This window comes from Diplotaxodon limnothrissa, linkage group LG18 (assembly GCF_057381915.1).
Source record: "Diplotaxodon limnothrissa isolate DT_005_m linkage group LG18, D_limnothrissa_male_GT1.1, whole genome shotgun sequence".
In the NCBI taxonomy this organism is placed as follows: domain Eukaryota; kingdom Metazoa; phylum Chordata; class Actinopteri; order Cichliformes; family Cichlidae; genus Diplotaxodon; species Diplotaxodon limnothrissa.
Window position 1 is genome coordinate 3,179,736 of NC_140613.1, and position 18,368 is coordinate 3,198,103.

At 43.3% G+C, this 18,368-nt stretch overlaps 1 protein-coding gene across 2 annotated transcripts in view; it reads right to left on the minus strand.

Moving 5' to 3' along the window:
- efr3a (EFR3 homolog A (S. cerevisiae)) overlaps window positions 1-18,368 on the minus strand; it is a 111,376-nt gene that overhangs the window by 52,380 nt on the left and 40,628 nt on the right. For both annotated transcript variants that reach the window (XM_085376987.1, XM_085376988.1), the window contains exons 4-7: window positions 16,034-16,161; window positions 14,817-14,967; window positions 7,517-7,638; window positions 1,534-1,683 (exon numbers count right to left, since the gene is read on the minus strand). In XM_085376987.1, the coding sequence (XP_085233113.1) occupies window positions 1,534-1,683; window positions 7,517-7,638; window positions 14,817-14,967; window positions 16,034-16,161 (551 nt within the window). The remainder of the gene's footprint in view (window positions 1-1,533; window positions 1,684-7,516; window positions 7,639-14,816; window positions 14,968-16,033; window positions 16,162-18,368) is intronic.

Genomic DNA, 18,368 nt, shown 5'->3' on the forward strand with positions numbered 1-18,368 from the left:
TTTGACAGCTTAAAATCATCCCGAGGATCACAGCAGACAGCAGCAGGATGTGAACAGAGGATGAGGTGGATCAACACCTCAAGCACACATGTACGAGGAAAAGATGGCGACTGAATGATAAGCAACCAGACCTATCAGAAATCCTGTGGATTAGTCTAGAGCTGAAGTCTAACACTAGAAAAGCGCTATATAAGAATCAGTCCATTTACCATTTAACACCACTTTTAGTCCAGTTTAAAGCTAATGACTTGTCTGCAGGGTCATGGGCAGCATCCTCATCAGAGATACACAGGCCTCCTTCTTCCCAGCTCACCCGTGGGGGCACGTGGGCATTCCCAGTCGAGAGAGCCAAGTAAGCAAACTTGATTTCTACAGAACGTTTAAAACCAAAGTGCGCTACACTAAAACAGAATAAACCTGTTCCTAAAAAACTGACGGTACACACCTTCACAGAAATCAGCCGCTTCCAAACGCTTAGATTTGGAAACAGTCGCTGAGGTTGTTCGTCTGAGGTTGTTTAGGTCATTCCAGAGAGGCGGGGCATCAGCAAAGATGATGACGACTGACGGACATTCAGACCTTAATGATATTGAGGGAATATGTGGACACGCCGTATCTACCACACATGCAGGTGAGAGACCGGCTTTAAACACAAACGGCGCCGCTTTAAACTGGATTCTGTAACAGTGCAAGGCTGCAAACACAGGAGTGAAGTCGTCCAGTTTAGATGTAATTAAGGAATGCATCATCCTTTCCAGATGAGAAGGTTTTTGTTAGATTGGCGACTGCTGAGCTGGAACAAACTGCTCCTGATCACTGCATTTATTTGTCTGCAAGCTTGTGCCAAAGTTTTGAACCTGTGCTTTATTCAAAGCAGTAAAAAAGCCCTGATTATCCTTCAACCTCTCAGTTAACAGTGGACAGCCTAACTGGGTCTAACCCAGGGCCTCCTCCTGGAACACCCACCCAGGAGGTGGATGCCCGAACCACCTCATCTTGCTTCTTCCACTGCAGGAGTGTCGGCTCTATTGCGAGTCCTTCCCAAACGTCTCACCCTATCATTAAGAGAGAGCCCTGCAGCTATGACGCACTGCGCCTTCAAACCTCTGAGGCCTCAATCATTCCCCATGATTTGCAGATCCTGTCTGATTGGAGACTTTTTGGTGAAGGTGACAGCTGAATTGTGGGATATGAGAGCTGGCCGCACAACAATAACACTCATTGCCGCGTGTGCAGAAAAGTTTGATGCTGCAGGAAAACTAGTTTACTTTGCTGATTGCCTGGAGAGAAAAGCAGCAGCTCAGCATGTATAATTGATTGGCAGTTTTTGTGCATTACTGTGTGGCCCATTAAAAAAAGGTCACCTCTGAAAGAGAACAGCTCTCACTTCAGAAAATCAAACATTTGCCTGAGAGACTGCCATCGCTCCAGTTCCATATTCAGGGCAGAGAATAATGAGTCACGGGAAAACAACGCACGGCAGGGAGATTTCGGTTTGAGGCGAGCGCGTGGCAGCTTTGGCGTGTGTCGTACCTGTCCAGGTCTTCACTGTCCTGCATGTTGAACAGCATGGATGGGATCAGTTTGTCCATGTGCTGCGGCTCCCAGATGATGGCCTGCAGCTCGTCGTTCACCGTCTTCCTCACCACGCCCTGCAGACCTTTGATCCCGGCCACACGGATCCTGACGGCAGAGATTAGAGAGACTCAGAGGAAGAACAAGGCACACATCCAGCTGTGGACAGAAGTTTACATCACTCATCACAGGCATGAATGTCATGGTCATTTTGGGATTTTAACAGCACAAACCATTAAAGACTATGAAAACAAATCTGGGTGCACAACTTAATTCATTTTCTCGAACCCACACAGGATCAAATATATACACAGCTTTTTATAAGTGGTACTGAAATTATATCTTTTAACTTGAAAAGGCCAAGGCCTATTAGCTTCCCGTTAGTGTTCATGATCGACTACAGGTGCTAGTTTCTCAAGATTCGACAGCACTCACTGGACTGACCAACACTGTGAACAACGGGAAAATCTGAGGAACTCCTTGTAGATTTACACAGACTGGGAGGGTCTCTGGGAGATATTTCTGAATAACTGAGGATTAAAAGGCCATCCATTTAAATGACCGCACATAAATATTCACATATGTCACCACTTTGGGTCTGCTTCCAGATGTGGGCAAACTGTCACCCTCAGGCGAGAGGAATTTGGTTAGGATGTTCAGGAACAACCCAGGAACTAAAAAGGCTTAAGGCTAACGTAACCTGGAAACTGCTGGAACACCAGCATCAGTGTCCCCAGTGAAGTCAGTTTTACCTGGTCATGGACAAACAGCTACCAGACAACATCACGGTGCTTTTAATCTGAAAACGTCTCTCAAATAACTCACTACTAAAGACTAACCTTCCAAGTTCTTCCCTCAAATTCCAAATCTTATCTCACTTCAGAGGAAAAACATCCAAACCTTTGATTTAATCTAATTTTCCGCCTGAGAAGAGGTTCAGCAGCCTGCACAGCAGAAATGTTCAGGAGCAAAGTGAGGCCGACTTCACCTTTTACTATTTCGTTTTTGGACACGGATAACTCCATGAGCAATAACACAAAGAACAGCACTGATGACCTCGCCTGAGAGCTAATCTAATCACTGCCACAGAAATCCTATTTGGGAATTCCTCTCCACCTACAGCCGACACTGCTGAGTGGAATAATAAAACACTGAGGAAAAAAAAAAAGAAGCAGCGTCAGAAATCAAACCGTTTATAGCTCAGCGGTGGCGGCAAGGTATAGAGCGCACTCAAAAACAATCCCAGCATCCCCTGGCTCTCACCGCACCACCCACCCTCAACCAACCTGCAGCACGCACACACCCTCATACATACAAATGGAGATAAAAGAGGCTTTTTATGCACGAATACGTGCAGACACCTCGTCGCTCGGAGAGGTCTCAGCTGCTGCAGTGAGATTTCAGAAACTCTGGAGGAGGGAAGTTATCTTCACAGTGAATGAGACAGAAGTCTCCAGGTATTGTTTTAATGCAGAGGGCGAGCGCCCCGGCGGGGAAAGCATCTTCTAACGTGCTGTGTGGTGTCACAACCTCACCGCCGCTGCCAAACCAGTTATTTTTTACCCTACTTACAATAAAGATCGCAAGCAGACAGTTTCTCAGTTTCACAGTAAAAATGCGAGTGCCTGACGTCTGCCTCTTTTTAAAATGTAAATCTCTGCGTCGTGTTCATGAATGAGGCGAGGACACAGCGGGACACTGATGGAGAGAGTAATGTGGATGTTTTACCTTCTATTGTGGTAAAGTCTAGGGCTGTGATTCTAGCTAGGGGTGTGAGAGGTCCCGGGTTCAAATCCCGGACAAGCCCCCAATTCATGGTATGACATTCCTATCCTCACCAATGAACAATGAGCTCTGTGTAGTGAGATCGAACATACAAGTGATGGAAAAGGACTTCCTCACAAGGGTGCCTGCGCTCTCCCTTAAAGACGGGGCTGAGGAGCTCTGTCATTCAGGAAGAACTCGGAGTAGAGCTCCTGAGACTGAGCATCTAACCAGGACGACTCCTGGACACCTCGTAGCTGAGGTGTTTCAGGCATTTCCAATGCTGGGCATCTCAGGCAAGACTGCTGCCCGCATGACCTGGACCCGGATAGCGTCTGAAAACGGATGTAATCCTTCCCTCAACCTGAAACTAAGAAATTAGCTTCGTTTCTTAGGTTGGTGGAGTCGAGTTCTTTCATGGTTTAATCAGAAATGTTTTTCTTTTTGTTTGCGTTTATTGTATTTATAGTCTTTTATGTTTTGTGGTCCATCAAAGTCTTTACACCTTGCTAGTTTGGAAGGTGTCGGCCTGAATCTGCACTGCAGTATTTTTATTAGAGTCATTGGAAAGAGTGCAGCTTTAAGTTTTTGCATTAGCTACATCGTAAGCTTACGTAAGCCTTACTTGTCAGATCCCCTTTTCAAAAGGCACAAAAAGACTCAGCTTGAGGCTTCACAGCGAGACGTCGTAAAACACAGAGCAACATCACGTGGACTACATCTGTCTTTTATATACAGTCTGTGGATCGGCGTTGACTTTTTTCTCCCTACTTGCAGCTCCTGCTTGTTTCTTTTAAGACTTTATATTTCTGAACTGCACGCGGCTTGCTCGACTGTTTATTATTCTCCTCAGCTCCAAATCCTGTGGGCTTGCAACATTATATATTCTTCTCTCGTCTCGAAAGACTGCTGACTGTGAGTGATTACTCTCAACCAGCCATTTTCCTCTCTGTGCTGCATCTTTGTTTCAACAAATCATCACCTAATAAAACTGCTAATGTTTCCTACATAACACCTTCACCAGCAAATAACTGAGGGAGCTTTAGGTGTCGAGATATAATCTGAGGAATAAACTGTCAGACTACCACCTGTCAGGTTCAAGCAAAGTTATTTTTGTTGTTTTTAGTGATGCTGCCATAAAATATTACTCATTTAAAGGCCTCATAAACATCCCTGTGATTTCTGCTTTATTACACAATAAAAACGTTTCTGAAAGATAAAAGAATATTAAATCCACGTTAAAGATTAAAGACGGCTAAAAGCCAAACGGGACAAATCAGTATCCTGCTGTATTCTCTCATTACTGTGAGTGAAGTTGTTGCTGTGGAGGGAAGAATGAGCTCCTGATGCTGGAAGCAATGCAGGCAGGTACGCTCCTTTCTCTGTAGCCTCATTTATGCAGAGCCTTCCCAACACATCATTCCATCATCATCATTTCAGATCCTTATATTTCAACCTGGCCGGTGGAGCAATGCTTTCCTGTGGTGGTGTTACCAAGCCCCGCCCTCTCAGAAGAAGGCCCGAAAATCTAAATCAGTCAGACGTATTTCTAATTCTTTATTCGCTGGATTCTAGTGGGGGTGAGGGCGGCCCTGGTGGGGATTTTATTTCCGCCCCTCTTTTGGCTGAAGCATGTTTCCTCGCTGGCTTGAAAGAGGTCGTTCATGAAATTTTCAGCGGTGGAGGAGCACCATGACATGTCTTCATAATACTCCAAAATGATGTTGCGGCATGAAGCCCAGATTTTAGAAGTAAAGCTCGCTGCTTCCAGATTTTAATTTGGTCCAAAAAAGCAGCTTCGAGTGAATCGGCCTGAACACAAAAAGGAAACCAATCACTAACTCAGACTGCTCCAGGGGAGTAAAATTATAACTTTGATTGAGAATCAATGGTTATATTTTAAATTTAGGATTATTCAGCCTCTCCTGAGTGCAACAAACAACAGTTGAGTTGTGGAGTAGTGCTGGGCGATATGGAAAAAATATTTATCACGATATGAATTATTTTATATCACAATATACCACCTGACCTGTGGTCATCTAGAAAGTACGCAGTCTGTAAACAGCAAGTGCCGAGGGTGCAGTCTTTGTTTTGAGTTACCGTAAAGCATGTCGCAAATCTGGGTGCACGTACAGCAGCACCAGCTAGCAAACCACAAGACGGAGTTTCTTTGCGAAAAATATCATTTTTTTATACTTTATTTTCTCTTGCATAAAGTTAAGAGCATGTATAGTGAGAAGACAACACTAATATATTTGCCACAGGCTATTTAACCCTTTATTAAGACCTACCATAGAACCAAGGCCGCTAGAGCTTATCTTTATGTTTTTACATGCTGTAGTGCCATTTGTGGGAGCATTTCAAGTTTCCATATATCAATACAACTGTTATAGCCCAAATTTTAATATATGTATGCATTAAGTCCATAGTAACTACATAAATTGCAAACAATTGTAGTGCAATAAACTACAAAAAAATTGAAAAACATTTTGGGTTTTTTACATATATTTCTAGTAAGAAAAATTTAAGAGGTTTATCCGTCAAAACTGTAAAAAAGGTTGCACAAAATAATTTCCAACCACGAGAAATTTATTTTGAGTGTCTTCATAGTTTTATTTTTGAGATACACTAATTTTTATATACTACAGGAAAAATGAAAATATTATAATGCATCAAAACAAACCATTTCCAAGTCAAACATGACTTTTAAAAAAAAACAAAAAAACAACATAGGCTTATAAGGCCCTTTCGCGAAAATGACGTCACTTCCGGTTTCGGGCAGGTAATGGCGGACATGCGATAGTTCACGCTGGCGTATATGCCAACGTAGGAAGTGTTATTGAACATCGGCAAAGTGTGTTTCTGGAATATTATCTTTTTGTTGCTTTAAGTGCTTCTTGCACTTCTTGCAATTTTTGCAAAGCTATATGTGGAAGGAAACCGTGACCTAGGGAAAGCTAATGGCATTAGATGTAAGTACAACTCCAATGGTTTCACATGCATAAAAAAAATATTGCGCTAGCTTACGTGGTTCCAGTTCTACGGGGATTTAAAAACAGTTAGGTAAAACGGAGTGCGCCTGCTCCGACCGGTTGTAAAGGGTTAATTATATATTTTATGTAATAATTTATAAAGTTAGGTTAGAAACGATAGAAGACAAATGTCACGATAGACACTTTTCTATCGTCCACACGATATATATCGTCATATCGCCCAGCACTATTGTGGAAGTCTTTAAAATGTGATGTGAGAATAAAGAGAAAGAACGTGACATAATGAATGTGTTTGTTCTTCTTGGTATAAACAGCAGCCTTACTCGAGTCCTCTGGTCGTCTTTTTCGACAAGTTCTTATAATAATATCTGGTTAAACATAAATCTGGGTCATTAACATTTCCTGATGACTTGGAGTAACCAGGAGAAACCTCCAGGGTTGAAAAATGAAGTCACGGGAAGCAAAAAACTGCAATTCCTCAAACCTTTGGGCTCCATTAGAGCTTAAAACATGAACACACACACCATGCATGGTGAAAACAAGGAATTTTATATCACATTTGTTATAGTTGTAGTAGTTAAACCATTTTTTCTAATGCATGCATGTTTTTGAAGAACAACTGGAGGCCCAAAATTGAACCCTGTGGGACTCCACGAACAATGCTGTGAAGGGAAGATGAAATAAATCTAAAAGCTGATGGCAGAGGGTCAGAAAAGTTAAACCAGCCCATTATCACTGTCAAAAAGAAAGAGCTAAAACATATTATCACAGAAAAAAGTACAAAGTACTTCACATAAGATATAAAACTAAAAGGAAGATAAAAACAAAATCATGAGGACAAACAAAATTAAAACCTGCTAAAAAGTTAGAGGATGTCCTGATATTGTGTAGCAGTCAGTTTTTGTGGGTAAATCCTGAACCATGAGAAAACTCTACTTTTTGAAATGTTCACTGAACCTTGTGACAATTTTTCTAAAAGAGATTTCAGTTTGTTTCCATATAGAAGTTTTAACCTGTATATTGTTGCTTAATCCAGCATTTTGTGTAGTTTAATGCTTAAAAAATTAATTATTATTAAATTAATTAATATTAATTTATTCAGGTTTTTCAAGATGAAAAAACCCTGAAATATAGTATACTTGTCATTAGAGGGTCTGTTTGAAATGTCTGAGTTTGGACTGTACCTGGTTCTGGTCTCTTGGTCTTCGTGAGTAGAGTGGCACATGGCGCTGAACTGAGAGACAAAGAAATCGTAGCGGCGATGGTAGGAAGGTGTGTCCTCCTCGATGTTGGCAAACTTCACGAACTGCAGAGAGCAGAGGAAGAATCAGCAAACATTCATCAGCCTGAATTTTCTGTGTGAACACAGTGAACACAGGCTCTGTGAAATTCTGAAAAGTAGTAACTGTACTATTAATAAATAATAATAATTAGAATTAGTGAATGGTGCACTCCTCGAGGTGTCCACATTAGAGTAAAAAAATATTCTCAAAAAGCTTCCAGGCCTGTAAAGTGAAGCCTCCTCTGCTTGCAAAAAGACAATTAAATAACTCTGTGGGGGAAATGGCCCTGTGACCTCAGTAAGTACTTCCTGATTAATTCACAGTCTCGAGCTGTTGTTTCTTACTTTAAACAACATTAAATAAATTTTTGTCTAACAGATTATCAGCCAATCACACGTCAGCTGATGAGTCCACGCCCATCTAATCCAGTTTCAAAACACCAACCTGTCAACCGTAAAAACACTCAGGTACAGGCTTTGCTAACCAATGCAGGACAGCCATGTTTTATATATTGTCCATTTATGCAGGAACCTGAAGTCCTAAAAATGGGAAGCTGATAAATGTTTGACCTTTCACCTCAACAACAGATACAAAGAAAAAAAAAATCCCTCGATCACAACACTGATAACATGTCAGAGCATTTCCTGTGAGCCAAAGCACCGTCACATTCCTGCACACTAATTAATTTTGGAGCCAGTGTGACAATGACAATAACTATTAGAACCACCTCCCACTCCTTGGCGGCCGCTTATCGGGGCCTGGAGCCTGGGGCTCGCTCGGGCCACTTCGGAGGTGGGGTGCCCCCGGCCTCTCGGCCTGGGGCTCGGTCACTCAGGCGCAGCTGGCTGCCGGCGGAGCTCACGGGCGCGTCACTGCAACTCCCCCTGGCTTCTGCTCCGCGGCTGCTGAGTGAGCCCTCATCTGGGACTCTCCTCAGCTCTTTCCGGGACAGTGGCGCGGCTGCCCCTCTGTTGGTCTTCCTTGGTCTCTTGTGTTCTGGGGGCCTCTGGATGTCTGGAGTTTTGATCTCCTCCACACCTGCTTCACGCCCTGGAGGATGGGGCTGTGGCCCCCCCACACCCTCTAGCAGATTATTACATGAAGGAACCTTTTAAAAAAACAAAAAACAAGCGCGTCCATGCTCACAGGTGTACACACGGGTGATCACACCCACAAACTACACCCTTTTTGGCTCCTACCTCAAAGCACACTGTGTTCTGTTGATCTTATGTGCTGCACAATAATGTTTAACATTTAGTATTTACTGTCATATTCCCCATATATCATTGTGATGTTGTTTATTCTATTACTCTTGTTCTCTTCTGCTTGCTTTCTTTTTTCTTTCTCAGCAGGTGATCCAGGTGATTGATATATGCATTTTTTTTCCTGCCCATTCTGTTGGTTTTTGTCTTTTGCCCTTCTCCCCCGTCCCTCTTCTCAGCTGTTTCTCTTTCCCTCTTTCTTTCTCCCCTTCTTTCCCCCAGTCAAGTCTGTCCCGTATTCAGTAAGTGAAAATAAAATAAACAATAAAAGGTGAATCAAATGGACCATTACGGCAAGGCTGGGATGGTCAGTTTGGTAAAGTAAATCCGTTGGGCATCTTTCTTTGCCTTTAGACAACAATTCTGATGGCAAAAGAGCCAAACGGGACAGGCCAAAAAAAAAAAAAAAAAAAAAAAGAACCACCTCCCCCACCCGGCCCAGCCTGTAATCTTCTCCCTCCAAACGAGCCTCGAGTGTCCTCCAGAGAGGCCTCCTCCTCCCGGCTCAGCCGGCTGCACTCGAGGAGCCTCTCTCACCAACCTGTCATTGTCCACTACGACAAATTGCGTCAGCACAGTTCAGCGTCAGTGGCAAAAACCACTCCGTTCTACCGGTAATTTCCTCCCATTTTGTACCTAACCTCTCCTGGGGGTAATGGCTCAGATGGAAGGAGCTATGCCGGCAGCTGGCGCACAGGAGAGTGGCTTCCCCTCAGCAGATTACGGTACTGTACTGCTGTGCTGCTGCAGAAGAGCAAATTCAAGCTGTAGGCACTTACAGACCAATTACAGTCGTGTTTAGGAGGTAGAAGGAGAAGCTTTGGTCACAACTTGAATTTGCACGTCACACAAAGACATCCTGAAGGGCTTTAGTTTGGGTATACTCTCTAATATCCACACACTATGCACACTGCATTGTTGTAAAACCATGACAGAACTCTCAGACAAGCTCAAACTTCACAGAAAGGAGTCTGAAGTCCTTTGTGGCATTAAAAATGCTCCACGTTTTGTTGAATATGTGCTGTTTTGAGATGCCTCTCGTCTGATTTTAGGGTCTTTAATTCATTAGTGCATAAGTCTGACATTTAGTCATCGGGACGATGTATTGCCTGGGCTGAGAGTTCACTGGTGAACCTGCTGGAGTGTCAGCTTGACAGTCTGAGTGGGAGGAGGCTGAATGTTTGCCGACTCAAGCCAGGAAGTGGAATACTGAAGCTTAAACTAATTATTAGCGTGTATTCCCTTTGGCAGCGGCTCTGATTATAAGTGATGATAACCTGTAATAACAGGGCTGACTCATTTTCATGTATCGTGCGCCTGAAGCAGTTTACAGGTGTTGTACTTCCTGATAGCATTCAATTTCCTGTAACCTCATCAAACGTGACATTTCGGCATCATTCCCGCGAGAAAGTTCACAGGAAGTTTACGACAACTTGGGGGAACGTCTTGAGCTGTAGACAGATTCATAACTGGCTGCTTCCTCCTGAGCCCTGACTCAGCTGATGATGATGATGATGGAGAACTCCTTGCCCCGGTAACTGTTGGACAGGGGGTTTACTCATCAAAAATAGAGTTCACCGTGCGATCAGCTGGCGGTTACTGAACGTTAAAATGTTTATTTTGATGTTATTTGCACTGTAAAGTTACTTTTCTGTATTTTACACCCATCATGTTGCATGATGTGCAATTTTTTTTTAATCTGCTAAAAAATATCTTTTTTTTTTCCAAATCTAACTTTTGTAAATCTGTTGGTTTTTTTCCCAAATTGGGGTCTGAGCTTCACTTAAAGGCTCCGACAGAGGAAGAAACAAAGGCTGTACTGTTGACTAACGAAGGCTCGTCTGTTAGAAGCGGAGCTCATACTTCTCTGGCCATCTGCGAAGTGCTTGCAACGTGTGAAATCACAAGAGGAGAAGGACAACAAAGGCCGCAGTGAAAAGCAACAGATGGAATTCGATAAACCAGAGACGTTGACTCTGATTACGGAGCGTCTCGGAGGTATCAAGGTGTCAAAATGCTTCAAACTTTGGAGAAATGAAAATAAAAATAATCTTATTCCTACATAGTTTTTGAACTTGACCAAAACTTTCTGCTATCCATAAACTGTACACAAATCTAAACATGGAAAATTGGGTTTTGGGATAAAGCTGTAGACTGCATCTATCTCACATCTGGCTCCACAGGTTCTAGATCGCAGACACATGGACTCCCCTGTGTGTCTGACTCGGTGTCTGAGTCTGGACTGATGAGCGCCTCTTCCATTGAGATGGAGTGAAGGAAGCGCCACTTCGAGCCGTCACAGTTTGCCAATTTCTTGTGATAAAGTTAACTGGGAGATGAATTTGTAAAGCGTGAACGGCTGGCAGCCAGACAGCAGCAGAACACAGCGGTCACACACATTTATACTGGGCACGGTAAGAAATAGGAAAGCCAGTGGGGCTGTAGGAGGAAAATGATTACATTAAAGGTGACAAATGTTGTTTGGTTTAATGAAAATGTCACTGTTAGACTGATTGGAACTTTTTTGGTATTATTTATATACAGGATGATTTATCACCTACCTCCCCCCACGATGGTTTGTTTTGGCTCGTTAGTCAACCGAATGTTTCCAAAGTTAACTTGCAATGGACTTATTGGGCTTTCCCTCATTGTCTGACAAACATGTCCTCGCCAAGTGCTGGATGCTCACATTAGACAGCAGAAGATAAAGAGGCCCACGTTTGTACAAAAGTACAAGGTCAACTTTTTTTTCTACTGTTGGCTCTGCATGATGTCATAAAGAGTGGATATTCCTAATATGCCAATCAGGCACGGACGCCCCACCCACCTTCAGTTTACAAGGGAGAGCTAAGGGGGAGGAGCTAAAATGGACTGTTCCTTAAAAGCTACTCAGTCATCATTCTTTGCTTCTCCAGCTTGTTTTAACACAAGGTTTTAAAAACAGCCCTGAGCTCCCGAAGACCGATATTTGAATGATTCGTTGAAGAAACGCTTTTGTGCCCACTAAGGTTTCAGTGCGGATGTGGGATTTTTTTCATAATGATTAAACCAAATCACACAGCAGTGACCAACCTCGAGCTGTTGATGGATCATCTCAGACATAGTCTGGACTGAAGTTTGGTCCATTTTCGGCCTTCCTTCCCGTCGTCGTCATTGTATCAACGAGCCCAACTTCACTACTTTTCCAAGTTTTTTTTCCAAAGTCCAAAGTTTTGTAAGAGTAACAGTTTTGCTGGCTTTTGAGGGGCTTTGAAAAAAAACTGAGGTCTGCAGCTAACACTCCATCTATTTTGATATGATATCATCCCCGCCCGTCTTTTATCTTTAAATCTAACCCTTTGCCCCTTGGATGCCTACTAGAGGAAATCCCTGTTTCTCTTTTCTGAACTGAGCAATTTCTGTTATATTTCAGGCGTGTTTCTAGAATAAGATGACGTCACAAGTTAATGTGGATGATCTCTGCCTATACAACTTACTCGGGCTACACCTGGAAAAACCTGGAATCTGTTCCAATGGTCGTCAAACCGCGTCTTTATTGAGCTATAAAGTGACATGTCCAAACTACTCATTAAAACTCTCTTTCTGTGGTTCCTGCTCGAGAATGATGCGCCCAACATGAACTGAGTGTTTCTCTGCGATCACAAACTCCATGTAAACCATCTTGGTATGAAGAGTATGAAGTATGAAGGTAAACAAGCATCACAATAGATGCCACTGTGTCACAGTAACTGAGTATGGAACAGAAAGATTCTTTTCTTTTCTTTTTGTACTTTGAAAATATGCTGCAATTGACCAAAAACTGCAGAAAACCACAAATCAACATGTGGAATGAATCAACATCTGCAAAGTTACAGAGGTTGTAGTACAGACATAGCAAGACATTTTGTAATTTGGCACCAGAAAATGTCGATGTCCGATGGGAAGCTGCTCTTGAAGCACTCTGGGGCGTTGAGTTGTTCACAGTTTTCTCGCTGTTAAGTTTTGGAAGATAGAATGCGTTTGTGTTTACATCGTTACCTGCCTTATAATTGTTTTTTGTTCTGTTTTGCGGTCGGAGAAATGATTTTTGTGAGTTTTGAGCTGAGATTCTGATGTTTGTGTGGATACCACAGATGTCTGTATTTAAACAACAGACCTGGCAACACGTGGAACCAGATGTTTGGTTCACCAGGTTGCGGGAACAGGAGAGGTTGTCAAACGTCATCTTTATGGAGGAAAGGATTAAAGACACTTATGTAACTAACTTTCACCACCAGGGGGCATTTCCTCTAAAGAAGTCGTCTTTTTCCAGTCCTGGCGTTTTAAATTGTAACGTGTCGTTAATGACTTGTATGATTGACTCACTGCATCATTTTGTGGTAAAATTGGTAGAAGAATTACTTCAGCTTCTGCTCTTCAACACGATGACTCCGTGTCATGGACAAAAATTCATAGCAGTTTATTTTGATGCTTTAAAGCACAGACATTCAACATAAGCACCTCTAGGACTCTAGGAGTTAACCTCCTGTTGTTTGCTTGTATCATGAAGGATATGAAGTTCTTTAGCTACTGTAAAGCTGTTTTGTTGCTGAGCAGCAACAACAAGCACTAAAAGTGTGACGTTTAAAAGTAATTAGACACCGCTGAGGCTCCGCTGAGGCCGGCCAGCTGGTTTCAAACAGTCTTTTGACCAAATTGCTGTAATTTGCTGAGCTCTCTGTGTTGGTGCTTTTCTGCAGACGTCTCAAACAAACTCATTAAACTGATAATTAGGCAACAGAGCAAACAAAGGAGCTCCGTTTTGCTCAGCTGCGCCACAAAACCAAACGGAGACATTAAACGAAACGTCTCCGTTTGGAGCCGGCGCCGTAAAGGAAAATTTAATTAACACGGCTCTCACCTAAAGAGGGCGAGCACCTTCCAGCCCCCCGATTCAGCTAACTGCTCTTCTCTTCTGTCAGTCTAAATACCACACATAAATAATGCAAAGGCTTTCACATCTAAACCTTGGGCTCGGTTTCCTGCTCGGATGAAGCCCCAACAATGGAGACAGACAGGCTCAGAACAGGAGGCGGCATGAAGGGAAAAACTTCGGGTTCACCTTCAGAAGAAACAGAAGGAGAAACGGGGCTGACATTTGCTGGCGGCTTAGAAGCTAATAATAATTAGAGTCTTTCACGGGATGTGTTACACGACAATTTCCTCTGTGAGAGGAGAAGTGAAATGAGCTATTAAAGTGCCGACATCAACCACTGACGTATTTGACCTGCTTTGATTTATGACCTTATTTTTTTGTGTGTGTCAAAAACGTTGTTGTGGCTTTAATCTGGAGGATTGTGGGTTAGTCTGTGATGGGAAACATACGAAGTATGAATAAAGCAGAGTCAACAATAAAATCCTGGTTGCTGCTAAGAGAGTATCCGCCTGAGATTAAAAGTATAATCAAGCTCAAAGTGAGAAGAGCAGAAGCTTTTTATTGCACGCAGTTTACAGCATGTGAAGGGAAGTTCTGTCCAGCCAACATCTGCAGCGTCGGCAGCTTCAAATGCTGCTGGCATGCATGATGAAGGCACACCAACTGTCCTATCTATGCAAAACAGGCTGTGCGTCACCTGACATGCTAACGCTTCTTCTTTGTAAGACCATTTGTGGAATGTGGACAGAGCACAACACCTGGGAGGCGTTTTTTTAAAAGAGTGAAAGAAAGTGCAAGTGGAAGCAAAGTTCTCTGAGAAACGATGTTTTGGTTTCCGATGCTGTAAAGCATTCATTTAAGGGAAATCTGTACACATTCATCTTTTACATAATCCACAGATTAGTCTGGATTACCTGCTGTACCAATTGGCTTCACTAAGGTTACAGTTCACAGTGTCTTTATCAACACATTTCTGCATGCTCTCCTCCTTTCCCTTCATCTAGAAAAAAGGCTTCGAGTGTGTGTTTCTGTGTTTTCGTCTTACCGAGTTGGTTCCCAGCACCTGCAGGTCTGGCTCTCTAGACTCCAGCAGCTTGGCCACCATGTGCAGGAAACTCTCCACGAAGGGTTTGATGCTCTGAGAGTGACACGCCATCAGCAGCTGGTCCAGAGCCTCCATGGCTATCACCACATTCCTGCACACAGCAATAAGCTTTACACTCATGACACAGGAGCTTTTCAACACCTGCAAGTTTACAGAAACACTACTCCGGATGTATGTCATAGGGGGAGAGGTCTAAGCAGAGACACCCAGACCTTGCCTAACCCACTACCTCCTAATGTGCTAACTGAACAGTTTTTTGAGGCTCTTCTCTATTTAAAAACAGAAGCAGCAAAGGGTGGAGACGAGAGATTGGTTCTGAACAGAGGACGGTGCAGCAGATGTGTTTCGATCAAAATACACAAAAAGAGTGGGTCACTGTCGGGTTGAAAGTGTCTGTGCACTGAGCACATTATTGCATGATGTAACTTTACAGCAGCTCCACCTGGAAGGAGAAGGCTGACGTTACAGACCCGAGCATGCAAACATGTCGCCTTGCTGGGTGATGAGCGGTCCGGTAAGGGTGCGTGGATGCCGTGCAGAAGGTAGACGCGTCTACTCTCTGACCGTCATCCTCAGGGAAACAACATCAGAGCCCATTCAGACAGAAAGTCTGACATTATAATGGTTGTATCGATTCAGTGCTGACAGTCTTCTTTCAGAAATACTTCAGGGAGGTTCTTTGTTCCGTCTCTCAGCTCATTTTAATTACTTTCCAGAGCAGAAATGGAAGTGGACGAGACTTTTAATGTCACTGCACTTCTTCTGATGAGTTTTAATGACAGGTGGCTGGACAGTCTCCTTCACTTTCTGTTTTTAAATGTCACCTAGTATTTCTGAACCTCGGGCTGACTGCGACTGCTTTCATCCTGTTTTTCAGCATCCTTACGTGTCTTTGCTACGTCGCACTACATTCTCAGGTATTTTTCCCTCAGAATTTTTTCTCTTGTCATTTCCAGATTTCCAGTATTTTTTTGGCAAATTCATTTGCAGCTCACTGTTTCACAGGAACTGTGCAGCTTATTCTCCTCCTGCTATCTCACTGAATCTGCATCATGAATTGAAGCTAACAGCATTTGCTGTTTGAGGTGATGAAGGGTTTTCTGGGATAAAACACATTTATCTGGTGCTTGGGACTTAACAAGTCAAACACCACTCACCCGTAGCGGTGTCGCACCACGTCTCTGCTCAGCTTCTCGGCCAGGTAAGCTCCAATCCTGTCCAGTTTCTCTGGAGCCGACACGGCGTAGAAGGTGAGCTTCTCCATGTCCGACTTACTGAGGCCATCCTGGAAACAACAACGCAGTCAGGATTCAGAGGATTTAAACAAAGCCTGCTAAAACTATCTTCTGTCAACACTGACGCACTGACGGATCAGATGATGCACTTTGTCATATAGAGCATCGCATGTAGAGCAGGCTTCCTGAACCCAGAGTTACTCCAGCAGCGTTCAGAGCGTGAACGTTCGAAAAACATTTAGACGTAGAAAAAAGTGCTTGTGCAAATATGTGAAACTGGGTGAAGGATACGTGTTGTATAAAATGCTTTGAGTGCTCAAGCAGAGTAGAAAAGAGTTACATAAGAACCTGTCCACTTAAAATATAAGCTGCTTCAGCCTGCATACAGCCACTACTGCCTCTGCAAGCCACTTTGCAACCCACGTCTTCTTTTAAAAGAGTTTATCTGTTGTCACTGATGCTGTCCTGTCCACTTGGCTTTCATGCGTGCACATGAAGCAGGGCGATACCAAAGCAGAGCCGTAACACAAATTATAAATCAGTGCAGTTTTAACTAAAAACACATCACAATCTTCCCGTATGATTGAAAATAAACTCAGTGCCTTTTAAGACATCACAGCACTCTGTGCTGAATATGTTTGAATTTTGCTGATCGGACGAAACACGAAACTCGACGACATCACTTTGATTCTATTTTGCTTTTCAGTGTTATTTTACACACGATGTGATGAAGCCAAATATTCATTGCTATTTGCAGCCATCGCTCATCGATGATACAGATTTTCTGCGGTACTATAATAAAGTAATAAGAATATTCTTACAATACTAAAAACTCTTGGACTCGATGTGGCGATCAAAAAGGTTGGATTGAATTCTATCAGATGTAAAGATGAAGAATTTAAAAACTTGAACATGTATCTGGTATTCCCAGCTGTCTCCTCCAGCTCTTGCAGGACCGAGGCGTTCAGAAGCCAGCCAGGAGACATCATCTCTCCAGCACGTTCTCCACTCTGAGCTCCTCACCCTGCATCTCTAAAGCTGGACCCAGACTCACAGGAAGCTCATTTCCAGCTCTCGTACCCATGATCTCAATTTCTCATTGTCAGAACAAAAAACGAACACTTATCAGCAGGTTCATCGAATGGCAAAAATCAATCTGTCAAAGTTCCAGTCAGACTCTTTCAGTTGATCAAAGTCATCTGAATCCTTCTTTTAACTTCCTAAACTTCATTTTGTGGCACTGACATTAAAACCAGTGGACTGTGAGTGTGTTTAATTTGGCTTCCCTGACATGGATGCAAATGAATGAGCACCACAGATCAGTGCTCAGAAACATTATAGAGACTGAAACTGCACATTATCAGAAATTATTCATACTGAAGTCCAATTACTGCAGCGTATTCACGGCCCTCTCTTCACTCAGGGTCCATTTCTGCCTCGTTAAAACTAACGAGAGCTCGTTCCGGTGTAGGGATTCAGATTCTTCTCTATCAGAGTGCTCAACCTCAGGACTTCAATGCTGTACTGTAGTCAACACGTATACATACTGTATGTACTGACTGGCCAGAGGGGGGAGTTAATTTGAGACCGGCTGTTCCCCGAGTGCTTTCAACCCCTCGGGCGCTCAGTGAGAGATAATTAATTGGCCGAGGTCTCGATCGTTCAGGCATTTTGATTTCCCACTGCACATGTTTGCTTAAACCAAAAGGTCCTTGAGAAGACGTGTGGGGAGGACGCGAAAAAAAAAAGAAAAATCCCTCCCCTGAGCACCGGACCAACCACACACACATGTGGCGTTTTAATTAACACGCGTCAAAGAACCAAACAGGTGAGAACAACTTGTGGTGGTCTGGTTATCAAAGCCACGTCACATTTAACTGGCAGAATTATCAAAGTCTGAAGCGTTCATGCGTGGCTCTGCGGTCGACCAATTATCTCCGTGTTGTGTCGATGAAGCTCGTCGGTGGGCGTGTCGCCGGGTCTCCACAGCAATCCCAAAGGTGTGATAAGACCCGGGCAGCAGACGCAGCGCTAACACACTGAGGAAGCTACAGACTTCTGTCTAACAGACTCAGTCTGAAGGTTTTCTGCTTCCTTTGTCTTTTGTACCACAGCATTTCTGATCAAATGCCAGCAGGACACAAACTTCTCAGTCCATAAAAACACAGCGGAGGATGTTGGGAAACCCTCGCAGCTTCCCCAGAGCAACAGATAAAGGATCAGTAGAACAAATCTGACACGTGGCCTCACACATGAA